Source organism: Taudactylus pleione, unplaced genomic scaffold, assembly GCF_031769625.1.
Source record: "Taudactylus pleione unplaced genomic scaffold, aTauple2 ptg000997l, whole genome shotgun sequence".
In the NCBI taxonomy this organism is placed as follows: domain Eukaryota; kingdom Metazoa; phylum Chordata; class Amphibia; order Anura; family Myobatrachidae; genus Taudactylus; species Taudactylus pleione.
This window is the reverse complement of record NW_028285398.1, coordinates 1,370,624-1,393,325: the sequence shown is the minus strand read 5'-3', so window position 1 is coordinate 1,393,325 and position 22,702 is coordinate 1,370,624. Positions and strand designations below refer to the sequence as shown.

Sequence of the window (22,702 nt, the reverse complement as noted above, 5' to 3'; positions counted from 1 at the left end):
CTACGCCCGGGGATACTGCTGGTCATCCCGGCCATAGCCATCTTTACTGCTGAGATTGGGGAGGAGCTACCAGCTGACGAGGTTATGGATGCACAGAGGGTTAATAACACTTGATATAGTATAAAGGATATAAATGATGCCATCTTTGCTGAGAATGAGTGTAGACACAAGAGCTTGCATTCATTTATTGATAATATCAGAAAGCGGTACAAATAGATCAGACCTACGGCTATTGTTGGGTGAGGGGCTAGCGTGGTGACTCTGTGACTGGCTGGATTTCACTCATTACTGTACCCTTATGGTCCTGGGCAGAACCTCCTATAGATAACAAAGGGAGGGTTTCAGTGAGAGCGCCGTGAGGGTCTCCTTGTGTGTTCCGGCTGATCACTAGTGGCACTACAGGGCTGTGATGTCATCAGTCAGGTGTTCCTAGGCGTATATATCACAGGACGATGAGCGGAGTCATGCTGCCGTCCCAGCGGGTCCTCATGGTGCTAGTGTCCTCGCCAGGGTGTCAGGCAGCAAGACTGGTGTGCCCACTGCTGGCAGCTGTGGAAACAGCGGCTGTTAATGTTGGTGTTATACATGTCTGATTGCAATGAGCCTATATAGATGGTAATAGAGGAACATGTAATAATTTATGGGGTCTTAAACATTCCATGTGGCCATTATTATGTATATATTGTATTGCTATTCTCCTCTTCTGCCTGGATCATTACTAGTCCCATCATTGCCCGGACTCTACAATCCATGCTCTGTGTCCTGTATTATCGCATCCCGGGGGCAGTGTCCCGTGTTATCGCATCCCGGGGGCTGTGTCCCGTGTTATCGCATCCCCGGGGCTGGTTATCGCATCCCGGGGGCTGTGTCCCGTGTTATCGCATCCCCGGGGCTGTGTCCCGTGTTATCGCATCCCGGGGGCTGTGTCCCGTGTTATCGCATCCCGGGGGCTGTGTCCCGTGTTATCGCATCCCGGGGGCTGTGTCCCGTGTTATCGCATCCCGGGGGCTGTGTCCCGTGTTAGCGCATCCCGGGGGCTGTGTCCCGTGTTAGCGCATCCCGGGGGCTGTGTCCCGTGTTAGCGCATCCCGGGGGCTGTGTCCCGTGTTAGCGCATCCCGGGGGCTGTGTCCCGTGTTAGCGCATCCCGGGGGCTGTGTCCCGTGTTAGCGCATCCCGGGGGCTGTGTCCCGTGTTAGCGCATCCCGGGGGCTGTGTCCCGTGTTAGCGCATCCCGGGGGCTGTGTCCCGTGTTAGCGCATCCCGGGGGCTGTGGAGGGTTAGTAAGGGAGATCTACAGTGCCATTGCAGGCACCAGGCCCGGTTCTAGTTGCGGTGTTCCAGGAGATAGGTACTCTTACTCACGTGGGGGGGTGGTGAGAAGGTAGGTGGGTTTATTGTTGCAGAGCAGGGTGACCAGACTCCCTAGTGACCCCACACCCACCACCTGCACATCCAGCGACAGGCCCAGGGTGACATTTCTCTGTGGGAGAGAGAGAGAGGTGATGACACTGTTATGAGCTGTGTAATGGCTGATCTGTGCTGGGAGTGCTCTGCTGTGTTGTCAGTCCTGTACTATGACTTTGTACTCAGCACCCCCCTCCTCTCCCCTCCATGTACCAGCATCGCCCCCCATGTACCTGCACCCCCCTCCTCTCCCCTCCATGTACCAGCATCCCCCCCATGTACCTGCACCCCCCTCCTCTCCCCTCCATGTACCAGCACCCCCCCTCCTCTCCCCTCCATGTACCAGCACCCCCTCCTCTCCCCTCCATGTACCAGCACCCCCTCCTCTCCCCTCCATGTACCAGCACCCCCTCCTCTCCCCTCCATGTACCAGCACCCGCTCTCCTCTCCCCTCCATGTACCAGCACCCCCTCTCCTCTCCCCTCCGTGTACCAGCACCCCCTCTCCTCTCCCCTCCATGTACCTGCACCCCCCTCCTCTCCCCTCCATGTACCTGCACCCTCCTCCTCTCCCCTCCATGTACCAGCACCCCCCCTCCTCTCCCCTCCATGTACCAGCACCCCTCCTCCTCTCCCCTCCATGTACCAGCACCCCTCCTCCTCTCCCCTCCATGTACCAACACCTCCCCTCCATGTACCAGCACCCCCTCCTTTCCCCTCCATGTACCAACAGCCCCCCTCCTCTCCCCTCCATGTACCAGCACCCCCCCTCCTCTCCCCTCCATGTATCAGCACCCCCCTCCTCTCCCCTCCATGGACCAGCACCCCCCTCCTCTCCCCTCCATGGACCTGCACCCCCCCTCCTCTCCCCTCCATGGACCAGCACCCCCCTCCATGGAACCGCACCCTCCCTCCTCTCCCCTCCATGTACCAGCACCCCCCCTCCTCTCCCCTCCATGTACCAGCACCCCCCTCCTCTCCCCTCCATGTACCAGCACCCCCCCTCCTCTCCCCTCCATGTACCAGCACCCCCCCTCCTCTCCCCTCCATGTACCAGCACCCCCCCTCCTCTCCCCTCCATGTACCAGCACCCCTCCTCCTCTCCCCTCCATGTACCAACACCTCCCCTCCATGTACCAGCACCCCCTCCTCTCCCCTCCATGTACCAGCAGCCCCCCTCCTCTCCCCTCCATGTACCAGCACCCCCCCTCCTCTCCCCTCCATGTATCAGCACCCCCCCTCCTCTCCCCTCCATGTACCAGCACCCCCCTCCTCTCCCCTCCATGTACCAGCACCCTCCCTCCTCTCCCCTCCATGTACCAGCACCCCCCTCCTCTCCCCTCCATGTACCAACACCCCCCCTCCTCTCCCCTCCATGGACCAGCACCCCCCCTCCACTCCCCTCCATGGACCAGCACCACCCCTCCTCTCCCCTCCATGGACCAGCACCCCTCCTCCTCTCCCCTCCATGAACCAGCACCCCCCTCCTCTCTCCTCCATGGACCAGCACCCTCCCTCCTCTCCCCTCCATGTACCAGCACCCCCCTTCCTCTCCCCTCCATGTACCAGCACCCCCCCTCCATGGACCAGCACCCCCCTCCTCTCCCCTCCATGTACGAGCACCCCCCCTTCTCTCCCCTCCATGTACCAGCAGCCCCCCTCCTCTCCGCTCCATGTATCAGCACCCCCCCTCCATGTACCAGCCCCCCCTCCTCTCCCCTCCATGTACCAGCACCCCCCCTCCTCTCCCCTCCATGTTCCAGCACCCCCCCTCCTCTCCCCTCCATGTACCAGCACCCCCTCCATGTACCAGCACCCCTCCTCCTCTCCCCTCCATGTACCAGCACCCCCCCTCCTCTCCCCTCCATGTACCAGCACCCCCCCTCCATGTACCGCACCCCCCTCCTCTCCTCTCCATGTACCAGCACCCCTCCTCCTCTCCCCTCCATGTACTGCAGCCCCCTCCTCTCCCCTCCATATACCAGCACCCCCCTCCTCTCCCCTCCATATACCAGCACCCCCCTCCTCTCCCCTCCATGTACCAGCACCCCCCTCCTCTTCCCTCCATGTACCAGCACCCCCTCCTCTCCCCTCCATGTACCAGCACCCCCCTCCATGTACTGCACCCCCCTCCTCTCCCCTCCATGTACTGCACCCCCCTCCTCTCCCCTCCATGTACTGCACCCCCCTCCTCTCCCCTCCATGTACCAGCACCCCCTTCCATGTACCAGCACCCTCCTCCTCTCCCCTCCATGTACCAGCACCCCCCTCCTCTCCCCTCCATGTACCAGCAGCCCCCTCCTCTCCCCTCCATGTACCAGCAGCCCCCTCCTCTCCCCTCCATGTACCAACACCCCCCCTCCTCTCCCCTCCATGTACCAGCACCCCCCTCTCCCCTCCATATACCAGCACCCCCCTCCTCTCCATGTACCAGCACCCCCCTCCATGTACCAGCACCACCCCTCCTCTCCCCTCCATGTACCAGTATCCCCCTCCTCTCCCCTCCATGTACCAGCACCCCCCTCCTCTCCCCTCCATGGACCAGCACCCCCCCTCCTCTCCCCTCCATGTACCAGCACCCCCCCTCCTCTCCCCTCCATGTACCAGCACCCCCCCTCCTCTTCCCTCCATGTACCAGCACCCCCCCTCCTCTCCCCTCCATGTACCAGCACTCCCCTCCATGTACCAGCACCCCCCTCCTCTCCCCTCCATGTACCAGCACCCCCCCTCCTCTCCCCTCCATGTACCAGCACCCCCCTCCTCTCCCCTCTATGTAACAGCAGCCCCCTCCTCTCCCCTCCATGTACCAGCACCCCCCTCCTCTCCCCTCCATGTACCAGCATCCCCCCTCCTCTCCCCTCCATGTACCAGCACCCCCTCCTCTCCCCTCCATGTACCAGCACCCCCCCTCCATGTACCGCACCCCCCTCCTCTCCCCTCCATGTACCAGCACCCCCCCCTCCTCTCCCCTCCGTGTACCAGCACCCCCCCTAATCCCCTCCATGTACCAGCACCCCCCCCCTCCTCTCCCCTCCGTGTACCAGCACCCCCCCTAATCTCCTCCATGTACAAGCTCCCCCCCCCTCCTCTCCCCTCCGTGTACCAGCACCCCCCTCCTCTCCCCTCCTTGTACCAGCACCCCCCCTCCATGTACCAGCACCCCCCCTCCTCTCCCCTCCATGTACCAGCACCTCCCCTCCATGTACCAGCACCCCCCCTCCTCTCCCCTCCATGTACCAGCACCCCCCTCCTCTCCCCTCCATGTACCAGCACCCCCCCTCCTCTCCCCTCCATGTACCGCACCCCCCTCCTCTCCACTCCATGTACCAGCACCCCCCCTCCTCTCCCCTCCATGTACCGCACCCCCCCTCCTCTCCCCTCCATGTATCAGCACCCCCGCTCCTCTCCCCTCCATGTACCAGCACCCCCCTTCCTCTCCCCTCCATGTACCAGCACCCCCCCTCCTCTCCCCTCCATGTACCAGCACCCCCCCCTCCTCTCCCCTCCATGTACCAGCACCCCCCCCTCCTCTCCCCTCCATGTACCAGCACCCCCCCTCCTCTCCCCTCCATGTACCAGCACCCCCCCTCCTCTCCCCTCCATGTACCAGCACCCCCCCTCCTCTCCCCTCCATGTACCAGCACCCCCCCTCCTCTCCCCTCCATGTACCAGCACCCCCCCTCCTCTCCCCTCCATGTACCAGTTCCCTCCTCTCCCCTCCATGTATCAGCACCCCCGCTCCTCTCCCCTCCATGTACCAGCACCCCCCTTCCTCTCCCCTCCATGTACCAGCACCCCCCCTCCTCTCCCCTCCATGTACCAGCACCCCCCCCTCCTCTCCCCTCCATGTACCAGCACCCCCCCCTCCTCTCCCCTCCATGTACCAGCACCCCCCCTCCTCTCCCCTCCATGTACCAGCACCCCCCCTCCTCTCCCCTCCATGTACCAGCACCCCCCCTCCTCTCCCCTCCATGTACCAGCACCCCCCCTCCTCTCCCCTCCATGTACCAGCACCCCCCCTCCTCTCCCCTCCATGTACCAGCACCCCCCCTCCTCTCCCCTCCATGTACCAGCACCCCCCCTCCTCTCGCCTCCATGTACCAGCAGCCCCCTCCTCTTCCCTCCATGTACCAGCAGCCCCCTCCTCTTCCCTCCATGTACCAGCAGCCCCCTCCTCTTCCCTCCATGTACCAGCAGCCCCCTCCTCTTCCCTCCATGTACCAGCAGCCCCCTCCATGTACCAGCAGCCCCCTCCTCTCCCCTCCATGTACCAGCACCCCCTCCTCTCCCCTCCATGTACCAGCACCCGCTCTCCTCTCCATGTACCAGCACCCCCCCTCCTCTCCCCTCCATGTACCAGCACCCCCCCTCCTCTCCCCTCCATGTACCAGCACCCTCCCCTCCATGTACCAGCACCCCCCCTCCTCTCCCCTCCATGTACCAGCACCCCCCTCCTCTCCACTCCCCCCACCAACCCCCTCTCCTGTTTCCCAGCCCTGCCCCCTCCTCCATGTACCAGCACAGCCTGGAAGTACGTCTCGAGCTCCTGGCAGGATGGGAGGGTCTCGGCAGAGTCCATTCTCCGGGCGATACAGCCTTCAGGCTGTCCATGATAAACCATCAGGTGCTGGTGGGAATAAGGTCAGGGGTCAGTACAGAGATAAGTGCCCCCCCATTCCCAGCAGCCACAGGTATGTAATGATTGTATCTTATCGACTAATAAACATGTCAGTGATGTTATGTGTATGTCACCAACCCCGGCCAGCTCATACCCTCTGCCCATACCTCGGATCCTAATGGCTGCTACATTGGGGGAGCTCTCCTAAGGTTCCTCCGGTATGCGGGTGCCCCTGTACTCACATTCCGCAGGTCGCAGGTGATGCCCGGGGTGGAGCCCTGGTCAGTGAGCTCGCTGAACGCCAGCAGCAGGGAGGCCTCATTCTGCACATTCAGCTGTGGGGGCAGATAGCCGGAGGGGTCCCTCTACAGGCAGAGCAAGGAGAGACAGAGCTGCAAATATTATACACCTGCATGGAACTGCCACTTATGCAGCGACCCTGGGGAATGAATCCGATGGCTTCACATACACAAAGATAATAAAACAGCGCCCCCAGTGGCAGGATGGCAGATCAGCACACAGCACTCATTAGAATACAACATAACAGCACTCATTTATGTAAGAATAGAATAAAACAGCGCCCCCCCAGTGGCAGGATGGCAGAACAGCACACAGCACTCATGAGAATACAATAGAACATCACCCCCAGTGGCAGGATGTCAGAACAGCACTCATATGAGAATACAATATAACAGCACCCCCCAGTGGCAGGATGTCAGAACAGCTCTCATATATGAGAATACAATATAACAGTGCCCCCAGTGGCAGGATGTCAGAACAGCACACATCACTCATATATGAATAAGAATACAATAGAACAGCGCCCCCAGAGGCAGTGCAGGCGCTAGGCAGAGAGTCGAATGTACCACCATTGGCTGTATGTATATGTTCCGTATTTCATCAGGTGATGGATGACTTACCTGGCTACAGTGGGCCCTCCCCAGGTAGGTGGCCAGGAGAACTCCCAGCACACTGATGGATAAGGCGGTCAGTGCTCCCACCGTCATAATAAGCAGCTTCCGTCCAGAGGGGGGGGGCAGAGCAGGGAAGTCCAGGCCCGGGGGGAATGGCTGCAAGACACAGCAAAGCCCAGTGACTCAGGTGCACCGCCATCTTTATTGAGGGCAGACTCACTGACGCAGCGCCCCCAGACAGACACATCATGTGCTGCAGCCTGTTACTTCCAGATCCAACTCATTGTGAATGTTCCATATATACAACGTATGTCTATATATATATATATATATATATATATATATATATATATATTCTTCGGGGTCCATGGGGTCCACAGCCATTACGTTGGGTATGAAGCCCGGTCACCAAACAGTTAATACAAACGAGCTCTCTGCTCCCAGGATGCATCGGGTTTCCTCCTCATATACCCCACCTCCTGCCTCAGGTAGCCAGTTCTTCCTGTTTGGTGTGTTCACCACATAGACAGTGGGACTGCTGGAGCAGTCCTGCAGACGAGTAACAAAAAAAAAAGAGTTTTACTCTCTATCTCAGTGGGTGGTCTGAGCTGTCCTGGAAGCAGCCTCGCGCCTGATTGGAGGCGCACCGGCCGTGCGCTGCAACTACCTCCTCCGGCGCCGCACCGCTAGCCTTGGCAGGTCCATGGCTGTGGATTCAGCAGGGGCTCTCATGCCCTGGACTGCAACCGGATCAAGGGAATCGCAGGTAAGCAGGTGGTGCTGGCGCCGGGACCACGTGGCGGTCCGGCCTCCGGCGGTTTGACTGGCCGGAGGCGCGCTGCAGTCAGGAGGCATACGGCTTGTTCTCCTAGCCTAGACCGCCGGGATTTGTTGTTCCTGACCAGCCGGGGATTGTGGCGGCGGCCAGGTCAGTTTACCGGGCAGGTCCGAGCAGCCTAGGGGAGGTACGCTTCCCCGGCGGCCCCTCCCCCAATCCACACGCTAGTTCAGTCCTCTGGCACAGTTGATTGTGGATTGCTCCTCCCAGCCTCCATATAGGGCAGCCAGAGTGTATGTCAGTTGCTCTCTGAATGCTGCTCCTGCAGGACGCTGGGCAGTCTCCCTGTATACCTTGCCTACTGCTGGTCTAGGCCTTTACAGGGCTCTATCCTACCTAAGCTCAGGCTGATTGTGGTAGTGAGAGCTTATATGTATATGGCTGGCGGAGTATTTATGCATGACGTGATTGTTGTCTGTGGATACTGTTTCTTCTGTAAAAGAACTGTAATTCCTGTATACTGTCACTGTCTCTCCCCTTCCCTCGCTATGGGTGTGTGGGTTGAGAGAAGAAAGTAGCAGATATACGCTCAGAACCAGTGGCATAGTGATATGTCTAAGGAGTCTGAGGGTCAGGTGTCAGGAGCCCGTTGCTGATATCCTGTGTAGCCTGCAAGGCAGGATTGTCCCCACAGGACTTTCTACAAAATGGGCTTTGTGGGAACTGCTTTAGACAGCCACCACACCTATTAAGTTTGCCTATTACAGGCCCTGAGCCTCCTTGGGCATCATTTTCTCAGGTTATGGCTCAGGTGGCGGAACGGCTGGCTGCCCCGGTACCACCCGTTTGGGGTTTGCCTCAGCAGATGCATCCTATGCCCATGATGTGGCAGCCTTGGATGGACCCTGGTGCTGGTAAGGTTTATGGCATCATCCTCGGGGGTTTTTCAGCCTCAGGCTGTCAAGCCAAAGCAGCCTAAATCTAGGCGCCATGTACCATCTTACATGGGTGAGTACTCCAGTGCCTCCGAGGTGGAGGAACAAGCACAGGACTCTTCGCAGGAGTCTAGCTCCGAGGGGGGTGATGATCATTTCCCAGTAGCCGATGTCCCTTTTCTGATAAGGGCTGTAAAATCGGTGTTAAATATCGCGGAAGGGGATCTTCCGCTTAGGAAAGCCCCCCTGTTCAAGCGCCAGAAAGTGGTTAAGGCAGAATTCCCAAAGTCTGAACTTATGGAGGAAGCCTGGGTCCGTCCGGATAAGATAAGCCATTCATCTAAAAGAATGGCGCTTCTATATCCTTTTCCAGCAGAGGACTGTGCCAAGTGGGAGAATCCACCATCAGTTGATGCACATGTGGCACAGCTGATTAAACGTACCACTCTGCTAATCCCAGCAGTTTCACTGAAGGAAACCACGGATAGGAGACTGGAGACTTGTCTTAAATCTATTTTTTCGCCCAGCTATGGCCACTGCCTGGGTTGCAAGAGCTATTGAGGAGTGGGCCAAGACTCTAACGGAGTCTTTACCAGATGCCTCTAAGGAGCAACTGGATATGATCTCCTTTATTAGAGAAGGGGCCTCTTATTTGGGTGATGCCGCCTTGGATGCAGGGATCCTTTCCTCTAAAGTTTCAACTGAGTCCGTGGTGGCACGTAGGATCCTCTGGTTGAAGGATTGGAGGGCAGATGCTGGGTCCAAAAAGGCCCTAGAATTCCTTCCATTCACAGGAGGTGTTCTCTTTGGTCCAGAACTGGACAAAATTGTATCCTCCATGGCAGCCTCAAAGACGGCAGGTTTGCCATCAGCAACCTCGTCCAAATTGAGGAGGGCGTCCTTTCGGGGGTTTCGGCCGCAGGGCAAGGCCAAAGGTCAGAGATTTCCACCAAGAAAGGCAGGACCCAGGAAGCCCTGGCAGAACAAACGTCCAGGATAAACCAGTGGCCTGATGGGACGGGCCTCCACCTGGGGGATCCCAGGGTGTGGGGCCAACTGCTTCGGTTCTCAGAGCCCTGGAACCTCACGACGGAGGATGCCTGGGTTCGAGGAGTTGTTTCCCGAGGGTACGCCCTGACGTTTTGGAGGACTCCTCCTCAAAGGTTCTTTTGTGTAAACCCACGGGTGGGTTCAGAAAGAGCTTTGGCCCTTCAGAAGGCTATTCTTGCCTTACTAGCATCAGAAGTAGTGATTCCGGTGCCAGAGAAGCAGTTCCGAGAGGGGTTTTACTCCAATCTGTTCCTGGTTCAGAAACCGAATATGTCATACCGGCCTATTCTGAATCTGAAAGAGCTCAACAAATTTGTTCGAGCCCCGGGTTCAGGATGGAAACATTGCGATCGATTGTGTTGGCAATGGAGCAGGGGGGACTATATGGTGTCCTTAGATATACAGGATGCCTACCTTCACATCCCAATCACACAGGCTCATCAAAAATTTCTTCATTTTGCGGTAGGGGAGGAACATTTTCAGTTCCAGGCCCTGCCGTTTGGCCTGCCCACAGCCCCTCGGGTATTCACCAAGGTGATGGCGGTGATGATGGCATGCCTCAGACACCAAGGCGTCAGGATTTTGCCTTACTTGGACGACCTCCTGTTGCTGGGGCAGTCCCCACAGCAGTTACAGGATCATTTGAGGCTGACAGTATCATGTCTGTACAGTCACGGCTGGATCATAAACTGGCAAAAGTCGTCACCCTGTCCGGTACAACAGATGTGCCATTTGGGAGCGAGATTGGACTCCGTGGTGCAGAAAATATATCTGCCGGAGGAGAAGATCCTTGCCTTACAATCACGAATACGCAGGTTGCTTCTCAACAGGCAGATATCTGTTCTAGTAGCCATGCAGGTCCTGGGGTCGATGGTGGCCACCTTCAGGATGGTGCAATACGCTCAATTCCACTCCAGACCACTGCAGCAATTTGTTCTGTCTCACTGGAACAAGGATCATTGCACGATCAGGTCTCAGTTGCTGCAGCTCTCTCCAGAGGTACGGTTGTCTCTGACCTGGTGGTTGCAGACAAAGCATCTCAGGCAGGGTCGCCCCTTTTGGGTGTCGGATTGGACATTGGTCAAAACCGACGCCAGTCTTCAAGGTTGGGGGGCAATGACAGGGTCACACACTTTCCCAGGAAAGTGGTCAGTGACGGAAAGCCGGCTACCGATAAACATCCTGGAACTAGGAGCTATATTCAAAGCTTTAGTGCAGGCTCAGGAAATCTTAAAGGGCAGGTCGGTGCAGATACAGTCGGACAATCGCACCGCGGTCGCCTACTTAAATCATCAAGGGGGCACGAGGAGTCGGGCCGCCTTGGCAGAGGTATCAAGAATCCTGGTATGGGCAGAGACTCATCTGCCCTCGATATCTGCCGTGTTCATTCCAGGAATCCTGAATTGGGAGGCCGATTTTCTCAGTCGGCAAGAAATAAATGCAGGAGAATGGGCCCTACATTCACAGGTTTTTCAGAACCTTGTGGACAGGAGGGGTCTACCAGAAATAGATCTGATGGCATCAAGAAGGAACAACAAGGTTCCCAGGTACGGATCCTGGACAAGAGATCCGAGAGCCGAGTTTGTAGACGCACTGACAGTAAAGTGGCGTTACAAGCTGGTATATCTGTTTCCCCTATTTGCTCTTCTGCCCAGAGTTGTCAGAAAGATCAAACAAGAGGGCAGCACCGTCATATTAATAGCTCCGGCATGGCCGAGATGGCACTGGTTCACAGATCTATGGTCTCTCTCCATAGACACTCCATGGCCTCTGCCATTGAGACCGGATCTGTTGCTACAGGGTCCCTGCTGGTACCCGGATCTTCATCGGCTATCGCTGACGGCATGGCTCTTGAGGCCTCAGTCTTAAGAAAAAAGGGGTTTTCCGAGTCTGTTATACGGACGATGCTGAAGGCACGGAAACCATCCTCAGCCCGTATATACTATAGGGTTTGGCATACTTTCTTTCACTGGTGTGAACTGAAAGAGTATGATCCACAGAAGTTCCTGATATCCAGAGTGCTTGATTTTCTTCAAAGCGGTCTGGAAAAAGGGCTACGCCTGGCCTCTTTAAAGGTACAGGTGTCAGCTCTTTCAGTCTGGTTCCACCATAAAATTGCTCTGAGACCGGATATAAAGACCTTTTTTCAGGGGGTGTTGAGGATTCAGCCTCCCTCCGTTTCCCCGGTTGTTCCTTGGGACCTGACTCTAGTTCTGAAGGTTTTACAGGCTCCTCCGTTCGAGACTTTAAATTCAATAGACATCAAGTGGCTAACATCAAAGACGGTATTCCTCCTTGCTATAGCATCTGCACGTAGAGTGTCGGATTTAGCTGCGCTTTCCTTCCGGGAGCCGTTCTTGGTATTTCATCAAGATAGAGCAGTACTACTTACTAGGGAGGGTTACCTTCCGAAAGTGGTGTCTAAATTTCATATTAATGAAGAAATAGTAGTTCCAGCATTTCAGGGCACAAGTCTCTCACAAGGTGAGGCTTCCCTGGATGTGGTCCGTGCGTTGAGAATTTATGTTAAACGCACGAGCAAATGGAGGAAGTCCGATTCACTTTTTGTGCTTTATGGTTGTCATAAGCGTGGCTGGCCAGCCAATAAACAGACACCGGCCAGGTGGATTCGCATGGCAATTTCATTGGCTTATACATAGGCTGGTATGCGTGTGCCGGATTCAGTGACTGCACATTCTACTAGGGCGGTAGGTCCATCATGGGCGGCCCGCCGGGGTGCTTCTGCTGAGCAATTATGTAAAGCAGCCACATGGTCTTCCATCCATACCTTTGTCAAATTTTATGCCTTTGACACCTTTGCCTCTCAGGATGCCTCCTTCGGGCATAGGATTCTCCTCTCTTCCGAGAGTCAGGAGCGTCCCCGCCCGTAGGGTTAGTGCTTTGGGATATCCCCAACGTAATGGCTGTGGACCCCATGGACCCCGAAGAAGAAAATAAGAGTTATGGTATAACTCTTCGAGGTCCATGGGGTCCACAGGATACCCACCCAGACGCACCTGTAGTTCTGGGGGAGGTTTCCGTAGTTTCTTCTCTGGAGAGTCTGGACTCGTGAGTATGGGTCTTTTCTTTCTTACCCTTTGTTTGTCTCTGCCTGCTTGAGCTTGGTAACGAACTGGCTACCTGAGGCAGGGGGTGGGGTATATGAGGAGGAAATCCGGTGCATCCTGGGAGCAGAGAGCTCGTTTGTATTAACTGTTTGGTGACCGGGATTCATACCCAACGTAATGGCTGTGGACCCCATGGACCTCGAAGAAAAAGAGTTAACAAGGGTATGTTATACCATAACTCTTATTATATAATATACTAACATAATCTATGTGGTGTCCAGGATGAAAATCCCCAGGAATGAGCTACGTAACATCATCCGCCATTATTCTGTCTGTACTTACATTGCATCATTTCATTCACTTACATACAGTTACAAAGTAATAATATGGCCCTCAGTATACACCTGTCTGCACTGTGCAAGTTGTAATATTAATAACAATATCTAACACTCCCCTATACATAATATTGTTGTTAGTGCAGGTGCACGCCCCCTATGTATAATATAGTTATTAGTGCTGGTAATACCACGCCCCTTATGTATAATATAGTTATTAGTGCTGGTAATAACGCCCCCAATGTATAATATAGTTATTAGTGCTGGTAATACCACGCCCCTTATGTATAATACAGTTATTAGTGCTGGTAATAACACGCCCCCTATGTATAATACAGTTATTAGTGCTGGTAATAACACGCCCCCTATGTATAATATAGTTATTAGTGCAGGTAATACCACGCCCCCTGTGTATAATATAGTTATTAGTGCTGGTAATACCACGCCCCTTATGTATAATACAGTTATTAGTGCTGGTAATAACACGCCCCCTATGTATAATACAGTTATTAGTGCTGGTAATAACACGCCCCCTATGTATAATATAGTTATTAGTGCTGGTAATACCACGCCCCCTGTGTATAATATAGTTATTAGTGCGGGTAATACCATGCCCCCTATGTATAATATAGTTATTAGTGCTGGTAATACCACGCCCCTTATGTATAATACAGTTATTAGTGCTGGTAATAACACGCCCCCTATGTATAATATAGTTATTAGTGCTGCTAATACCACGCCCCTTATGTATAATACAGTTATTAGTGCTGGTAATAACACGCCCCCTGTGTATAATAAAGCGCAACGGAATATGCTGCGCTATATAAGAAACTGTTAATAAATAAATAATATAGTTATTAGTGCGGGTAATACCACGCCCCCTGTGTATAATATAGTTATTAGTGCTGGTAATACCACGCCCCCTGTGTATAATATAGTTATTAGTGCGGGTAATACCATGCCCCCTGTGTATAATATAGTTATTAGTGCTGGTAATAACACGCCCCCTGTGTATAATATAGTTATTAGTGCTGGTAATAACACGCCCCCTGTGTATAATATAGTTATTAGTGCTGGTAATAACACTCCCCCTATGTATAATATAGTTATTAGTGCTGGTAATAACACGCCCCTGTGTATAATATAGTTATTAGTGCGGGTAATACCACGCCCCCTGTGTATAATATAGTTATTAGTGCAGGTAATACCACGCCCCCTGTGTATAATATAGTTATTAGTGCTGGTAATACCACGCCCCCTGTGTATAATATAGTTATTAGTGCGGGTAATAACACTCCCCCTATGTATAATATAGTTATTAGTGCTGGTAATACCACGCCCCCTGTGTATAATATAGTTATTAGTGCGGGTAATAACACGCCCCCTGTGTATAATATAGTTATTAGTGCGGGTAATAACACTCCCCCTATGTATAATATAGTTATTAGTGCTGGTAATACCACGCCCCCTGTGTATAATATAGTTATTAGTGCTGGTAATACCACGCCCCTTATGTATAATACAGTTATTAGTGCTGGTAATAACACTCCCCCTATGTATAATATAGTTATTAGTGCTGGTAATACCACGCCCCCTGTGTATAATATAGTTATTAGTGCTGGTAATACCACGCCCCCTGTGTATAATATAGTTATTAGTGCTGGTAATAACATGCCCCCTATGTATAACATAGTTATTAGTGCAGGTAATACCACGCCCCCTGTGTATAATATAGTTATTAGTGCGGGTAATAACACTCCCCCTATGTATAATATAGTTATTAGTGCTGGTAATACCACGCCCCCTGTGTATAATATAGTTATTAGTGCTGGTAATAACACGCCCCTTATGTATAATATAGTTATTAGTGCTGGTAATAACACTCCCCCTATGTATAATATAGTTATTAGTGCTGGTAATACCACGCCCCCTGTGTATAATATAGTTATTAGTGCTGGTAATACCACGCCCCCTGTGTATAATATAGTTATTAGTGCGGGTAATAACACTCCCCCTATGTATAATATAGTTATTAGTGCTGGTAATACCACGCCCCCTGTGTATAATATAGTTATTAGTGCTGGTAATAACACGCCCCTTATGTATAATACAGTTATTAGTGCTGGTAATAACACGCCCCCTGTGTATAATAAAGCGCAACGGAATATGCTGCGCTATATAAGAAACTGTTAATAAATAAATAAAAATAAATAATATAGTTATTAGTGCTGGTAATACCACGCCCCCTGCGTATAATATAGTTATTAGTGCTGGTAATACCACGCCCCCTGTGTATAATATAGTTATTAGTGCAGGTAATACCATGCCCCCTGCGTATAATATAGTTATTAGTGCAGGTAATACCACGCCCCCTGTGTATAATATAGTTATTAGTGCGGGTAATACCACGCCCCCTGTGTATAATATAGTTATTAGTGCGGGTAATACCATGCCCCCTATGTATAATATAGTTATTAGTGCTGGTAATACCACGCCCCCTGTGTATAATATAGTTATTAGTGCGGGTAATAACACGCCCCCTGTGTATAATATAGTTATTAGTGCAGGTAATACCACGCCCCCTGTGTATAATATAGTTATTAGTGCGGGTAATAACACTCCCCCTATGTATAATATAGTTATTAGTGCTGGTAATAACACTCCCCTTATGTATAATACAGTTATTAGTGCAGGTAATACCACGCCCCCTGTGTATAATATAGTTATTAGTGCTGGTAATAACACGCCCCCTGTGTATAATATAGTTATTAGTGCTGGTAATAACACGCCCCCTGTGTATAATATAGTTATTAGTGCTGGTAATAACATGCCCCCTATGTATAATATAGTTATTAGTGCAGGTAATACCACGCCCCCTGTGTATAATATAGTTATTAGTGCAGGTAATACCACGCCCCCTGTGTATAATATAGTTATTAGTGCGGGTAATAACACTCCCCCTATGTATAATATAGTTATTAGTGCTGGTAATAACACTCCCCTTATGTATAATACAGTTATTAGTGCAGGTAATACCACGCCCCCTGTGTATAATATAGTTATTAGTGCTGGTAATAACACGCCCCCTGTGTATAATATAGTTATTAGTGCAGGTAATACCACGCCCCCTGTGTATAATATAGTTATTAGTGCGGGTAATAACACTCCCCCTATGTATAATATAGTTATTAGTGCTGGTAATAACACTCCCCTTATGTATAATACAGTTATTAGTGCTGGTAATACCACGCCCCCTGTGTATAATATAGTTATTAGTGCTGGTAATACCACGCCCCCTGTGTATAATATAGTTATTAGTGCAGGTAATACCACGCCCCCTGTGTATAATATAGTTATTAGTGCAGGTAATACCACGCCCCCTGTGTATAATATAGTTATTAGTGCTGGTAATAACATGCCCCCTATGTATAATATAGTTATTAGTGCAGGTAATACCACGCCCCCTGTGTATAATATAGTTATTAGTGCAGGTAATACCACGCCCCCTGTGTATAATATAGTTATTAGTGCTGGTAATAACACTCCCCTTATGTATAATATAGTTATTAGTGCTGGTAATAACATGCCCCCTATGTATAATATAGTTATTAGTGCCGGTAATAACACTCCCCCTATGTATAATATAGTTATTAGTGCTGGTAATACCACGCCCCCTGTGTATAATACAGTTATTAGTGCTGGTAATAACACGCCCTCTATGTATAATATAGTTATTAGTGCTGGTAATAACACTCCCCTTATGTATAATATAGTTATTAGTGCTGGTAATAACATGCCCCCTATGTATAATATAGTTATTAGTGCCGGTAATAACACTCCCCCTATGTATAATATAGTTATTAGTGCTGGTAATACCACGCCCCTTATGTATAATACAGTTATTAGTGCTGGTAATAACACGCCCTCTATGTATAATATAGTTATTAGTGCTGCTAATACCACGCCCCTTATGTATAATACAGTTATTAGTGCTGGTAATAACACGCCCCCTGTGTATAATAAAGCGCAACGGAATATGCTGCGCTATATAAGAAACTGTTAATAAATAAATAATATAGTTATTAGTGCGGGTAATACCACGCCCCCTGTGTATAATATAGTTATTAGTGCTGGTAATAACACTCCCCCTATGTATAATATAGTTATTAGTGCTGGTAATAACACGCCCCTGTGTATAATATAGTTATTAGTGCGGGTAATACCACGCCCCCTGTGTATAATATAGTTATTAGTGCTGGTAATACCACGCCCCCTGTGTATAATATAGTTATTAGTGCGGGTAATAACACTCCCCCTATGTATAATATAGTTATTAGTGCTGGTAATACCACGCCCCCTGTGTATAATATAGTTATTAGTGCGGGTAATAACACTCCCCCTATGTATAATATAGTTATTAGTGCTGGTAATACCACTCCCCCTATGTATAATATAGTTATTAGTGCTGGTAATACCACTCCCCCTATGTATAATATAGTTATTAGTGCTGGTAATACCACGCCCCCTATGTATAATATAGTTATTAGTGCGGGTAATAACACTCCCCCTATGTATAATATAGTTATTAGTGCGGGTAATACCACGCCCCCTGTGTATAATATAGTTATTAGTGCAGGTAATACCACGCCCCCTGTGTATAATATAGTTATTAGTGCTGGTAATACCACGCCCCTTATGTATAATATAGTTATTAGTGCTGGTAATAACACGCCCCCTATGTATAATATAGTTATTAGTGCTGGTAATAACACGCCCCCTATGTATAATATAGTTATTAGTGCGGGTAATAACACTCCCCCTATGTATAATATAGTTATTAGTGCGGGTAATAACACTCCCCCTATGTATAATATAGTTATTAGTGCTGGTAATAACACTCCCCCTATGTATAATATAGTTATTAGTGCGGGTAATAACACTCCCCCTATGTATAATATAGTTATTAGTGCGGGTAATAACACTCCCCCTATGTATAATATAGTTATTAGTGCGGGTAATACCACTCCCCCTGTGTATAATATAGTTATTAGTGCTGGTAATACCACGCCCCCTGTGTATAATATAGTTATTAGTGCTGGTAATACCACGCCCCCTGTGTATAATATAGTTATTAGTGCGGGTAATAACACTCCCCCTATGTATAATATAGTTATTAGTGCTGGTAATAACACGCCCCCTATGTATAATACAGTTATTAGTGCTGGTAATAACACGCCCCCTGTGTATAATAAAGCGCAACGGAATATGCTGCGCTATATAAGAAACTGTTAATAAATAAATAAAAATAAATAATATAGTTATTAGTGCTGGTAATACCACGCCCCCTGCGTATAATATAGTTATTAGTGCTGGTAATACCACGCCCCCTGTGTATAATATAGTTATTAGTGCGGGTAATACCATGCCCCCTGCGTATAATATAGTTATTAGTGCTGGTAATACCACGCCCCCTGCGTATAATATAGTTATTAGTGCTGGTAATACCACGCCCCCTGTGTATAATATAGTTATTAGTGCAGGTAATACCACGCCCCCTGTGTATAATATAGTTATTAGTGCTGGTAATAACACTCCCCCTATGTATAATATAGTTATTAGTGCTGGTAATACCACGCCCCCTGCGTATAATATAGTTATTAGTGCTGGTAATACCACGCCCCCTGTGTATAATATAGTTATTAGTGCGGGTAATACCATGCCCCCTATGTATAATATAGTTATTAGTGCTGGTAATACCACGCCCCCTGTGTATAATATAGTTATTAGTGCGGGTAATAACACGCCCCCTGTGTATAATATAGTTATTAGTGCAGGTAATACCACGCCCCCTGTGTATAATATAGTTATTAGTGCGGGTAATAACACTCCCCCTATGTATAATATAGTTATTAGTGCTGGTAATAACACTCCCCTTATGTATAATACAGTTATTAGTGCAGGTAATACCACGCCCCCTGTGTATAATATAGTTATTAGTGCTGGTAATAACACGCCCCCTGTGTATAATATAGTTATTAGTGCTGGTAATAACACGCCCCCTGTGTATAATATAGTTATTAGTGCTGGTAATAACATGCCCCCTATGTATAATATAGTTATTAGTGCAGGTAATACCACGCCCCCTGTGTATAATATAGTTATTAGTGCAGGTAATACCACGCCCCCTGTGTATAATATAGTTATTAGTGCTGGTAATAACACTCCCCTTATGTATAATACAGTTATTAGTGCAGGTAATACCACGCCCCCTGTGTATAATATAGTTATTAGTGCTGGTAATAACACGCCCCCTGTGTATAATATAGTTATTAGTGCAGGTAATACCACGCCCCCTGTGTATAATATAGTTATTAGTGCGGGTAATAACACTCCCCCTATGTATAATATAGTTATTAGTGCTGGTAATAACACTCCCCTTATGTATAATACAGTTATTAGTGCTGGTAATACCACGCCCCCTGTGTATAATATAGTTATTAGTGCTGGTAATACCACGCCCCCTGTGTATAATATAGTTATAGTGCAGGTAATACCACGCCCCCTGTGTATAATATAGTTATTAGTGCAGGTAATACCACGCCCCCTGTGTATAATATAGTTATTAGTGCTGGTAATAACATGCCCCCTATGTATAATATAGTTATTAGTGCAGGTAATACCACGCCCCCTGTGTATAATATAGTTATTAGTGCAGGTAATACCACGCCCCCTGTGTATAATATAGTTATTAGTGCTGGTAATAACACTCCCCCTATGTATAATATAGTTATTAGTGCTGGTAATACCACGCCCCTTATGTATAATATAGTTATTAGTGCTGGTAATAACATGCCCCCTATGTATAATATAGTTATTAGTGCCGGTAATAACACGCCCCCTATGTATAATATAGTTATTAGTGCTGGTAATAACACGCCCCCTATGTATAATATAGTTATTAGTGCTGGTAATAACATGCCCCCTATGTATAACATAGTTATTAGTGCTGGTAATTACACGGCCCCTATGTATAACATAGTTATTAGTGCGGGTAATAACATGCCCCCTATGTATAACATAGTTATTAGTGCTGGTAATAACATGCCCCCTATGTATAACATAGTTATTAGTGCTGGTAATAACACTCTCCCTATGTATAATATAGTTATTAGGGAGCGTGTTTTTACCTGTACTATGTATAATCTAGTCAGTAGTGCAGATAATAACGCCCCCCTATGAATAATATAATTAGTACAGTTAATAACACGCCCCCTATATACAATATATTTATTATTGCAGATAATAACACGTCCCCTATGTATAATGTAGTTATTAGTACAAGTAATAATGCACCCTATATACAATATATTTATTATTATAGGTAATAACACACCTATATATTAGTGCAGGTAATAGCACCCCCTAGATATAACAGTTTTTAGTACAGGTAATAACGCCACCTATGAATAATATTAGCACAGATAATAACACGTCCCCTATGTATAACGTAGTTATTAGTACAGGTAATAACACACCCCCTATATACAATATATTTATTATTACAGGTAATAATACACCTATATATTATATATTAGTGCAGGTAATAACACGCCCCCTAGATATAACAGTTATTAGCACAGGTAATAATGTCCCCTATGAATAATATATTAGCACAGGTAATAACACGCCCCTATATACAATATAGCTATTATTACAGGTAATAACACACCACCTATATATTACATATTAGTACTGGTGATTAAGGGCTGAGTTTCTGTCGCTCCTGGTCCCTAATCCTCAGATATCTGACTGACTCCTCTGATACCTACATAAGGGGGAGTTTTCAGCTGGAGGCTGGGGGTCCATGGTTCGGTGGTCTTCTCCTCAGATGACATGGTATATATGTGCTGGTAGAGAGGGTCTGTAGTATGTGAGGGCTCTGGTGTAGGGGCTGGTGGATTAAATACAGCAATGATCTATCCTATCCCCAATGGAATGCCAAGCTCCTGCCAGGAGTAGGAGGGGCCAGACAAAGGGGAGGAGCCAGCACTCAGGTGTGTGGCAGGTATAAGCAGCAGGTGCTTATTACCTGCCATGTTTCTGATGACAGCGAATATTACTGTCAGAATATGACACTGGAGACGGAAAGAGAGGAAAATAGGGATAATACCTGGGGGCATATTACCTGTTTGGTTATCATTTCCCCCCTCACCTGAGGACAGTACCTGGCACAGCCCCCTGTACAGGGTCCGATAATGTTCCTAGAGTAGACAAAAGCGTAGCTGGTCCTGCCAATTACCTGTTACCTGAGCTAGGTGAGTGTCCTGTCTCATACAAGGGGCCTCTGTGTGCTCCAGCCTAGATGAATGGCTCCCAGTGTCCGAAGGAACTCACAGAGTTATGTGACCAATTATCCAAGATCCTTCCTGTCTCTCTAGTCAGCGCCTTCTTGTCATTCTATTTCTGATGGAGAGTGTCAGCTCTTCTGCTCAGGATAAAAAATTTAAAAAACATCCAAAGACATACAATGCAAGAGAGCGATCTAATCAGCATCAGAGCCTGTTGTATTACCACCCCACTCCATCACAGACAGATAATGGGGCCCTATTTCCCTATATAACGTATAGCTGACACCGGCAATGGCACCGCACTCCATCACAGGCAGATAATGGGGCCCTATTTCCCTATATAACGTATAGCTGACATCGACGATGGCACCGCACTCCATCACAGGCAGATAATGGGGCCCTATTTCCCTATATAACGTATACCTGACACCGGCGATGGCACCCCACTCCATCACAGGCAGATTATGGGGCCCTATTTCCCTATATAACGTATAGCTGACATCGGCGATAGCACCGCACTCCATCACAGACAGATAATGGGGCCCTATTTCCCTATATAACATATGGCTGACACCGGCGATGGCACCCCACTCCATCACAGGCAGATAATGGGGCCCTATTTCCCTATATAACATATGGCTGACACCGGCGATGGCACCACACTCCATCACAGGCAGATAATGGGGCCCTATTTCCCTATATAACATATAGCTGACACCGGCGATGGCACCCCACTCCATCACAGGCAGATAATGGGGCCCTATTTCCATATATAACATATAGCTGACACCGGCGATGGCACCACACTCCATCACAGGCAGATAATGGGGCCCTATTTCCCTATATAACATATACCTGACATCGGCGATGGCACCACACTCCATCACAGACAGATAATGGGGCCCTATTTCCATATATAATATATAGCTGACATCGGCGATGGCACCGCACTCCATCACAGGCAGATAATGGGGCCCTATTTCCCTGTGTAACGTATACCTGACACCGGCGATGGCACCGCACTCCATCACAGGCAGATAATGGGGCCCTATTTCCATATATAATATATAGCTGACATCGGCGATGGCACCGCACTCCATCACAGACAGATAATGGGGCCCTATTTCCCTGTGTAACGTATACCTGACACCGGCGATGGCACCGCACTCCATCACAGGCAGATAATGGGGCCCTATTTCCCTGTATAACGTATACCTGACACCGGCGATGGCACCGCACTCCATCACAGGC

The 22,702-nt window shown here is 49.5% G+C and overlaps 1 protein-coding gene across 1 annotated transcript; it reads right to left on the bottom strand.

The window, feature by feature from the left end:
* Window positions 1-153: 153 nt before the first annotated feature.
* LOC148454373 (uncharacterized) lies at window positions 154-21,078 on the bottom strand. The gene is made up of 6 exons (XM_088460983.1): window positions 20,933-21,078; window positions 6,944-7,093; window positions 6,266-6,388; window positions 5,922-6,032; window positions 1,365-1,482; window positions 154-549 (listed from the first exon to the last, which is right to left on the bottom strand). The coding sequence occupies exons 1-6, from the start codon at window positions 20,996-20,998 to the stop codon at window positions 515-517; spliced, it is 603 nt and encodes a 200-aa protein (XP_088317109.1). The 5' UTR covers window positions 20,999-21,078; the 3' UTR covers window positions 154-514.
* Between the last annotated feature and the right edge of the window lie 1,624 nt (window positions 21,079-22,702).

Excerpts from the sequence above, each read along its gene's own strand:
- LOC148454373 (XM_088460983.1), bottom strand. The coding sequence starts at position 20,998 with ATGTCATCTGAGGAGAAGACCACCGAACCATGGACCCCCAGCCTCCAG. Across the intron at positions 6,033-6,265 it reads TCACCTGCGACCTGCGGAAT|CACCTGATGGTTTATCATGG; the intron begins GTGAGTACAGGG and ends TATTCCCACCAG. Across the intron at positions 1,483-5,921 it reads CGTACTTCCAGGCTGTGCTG|AGAAATGTCACCCTGGGCCT; the intron begins GTACATGGAGGA and ends TCTCTCCCACAG.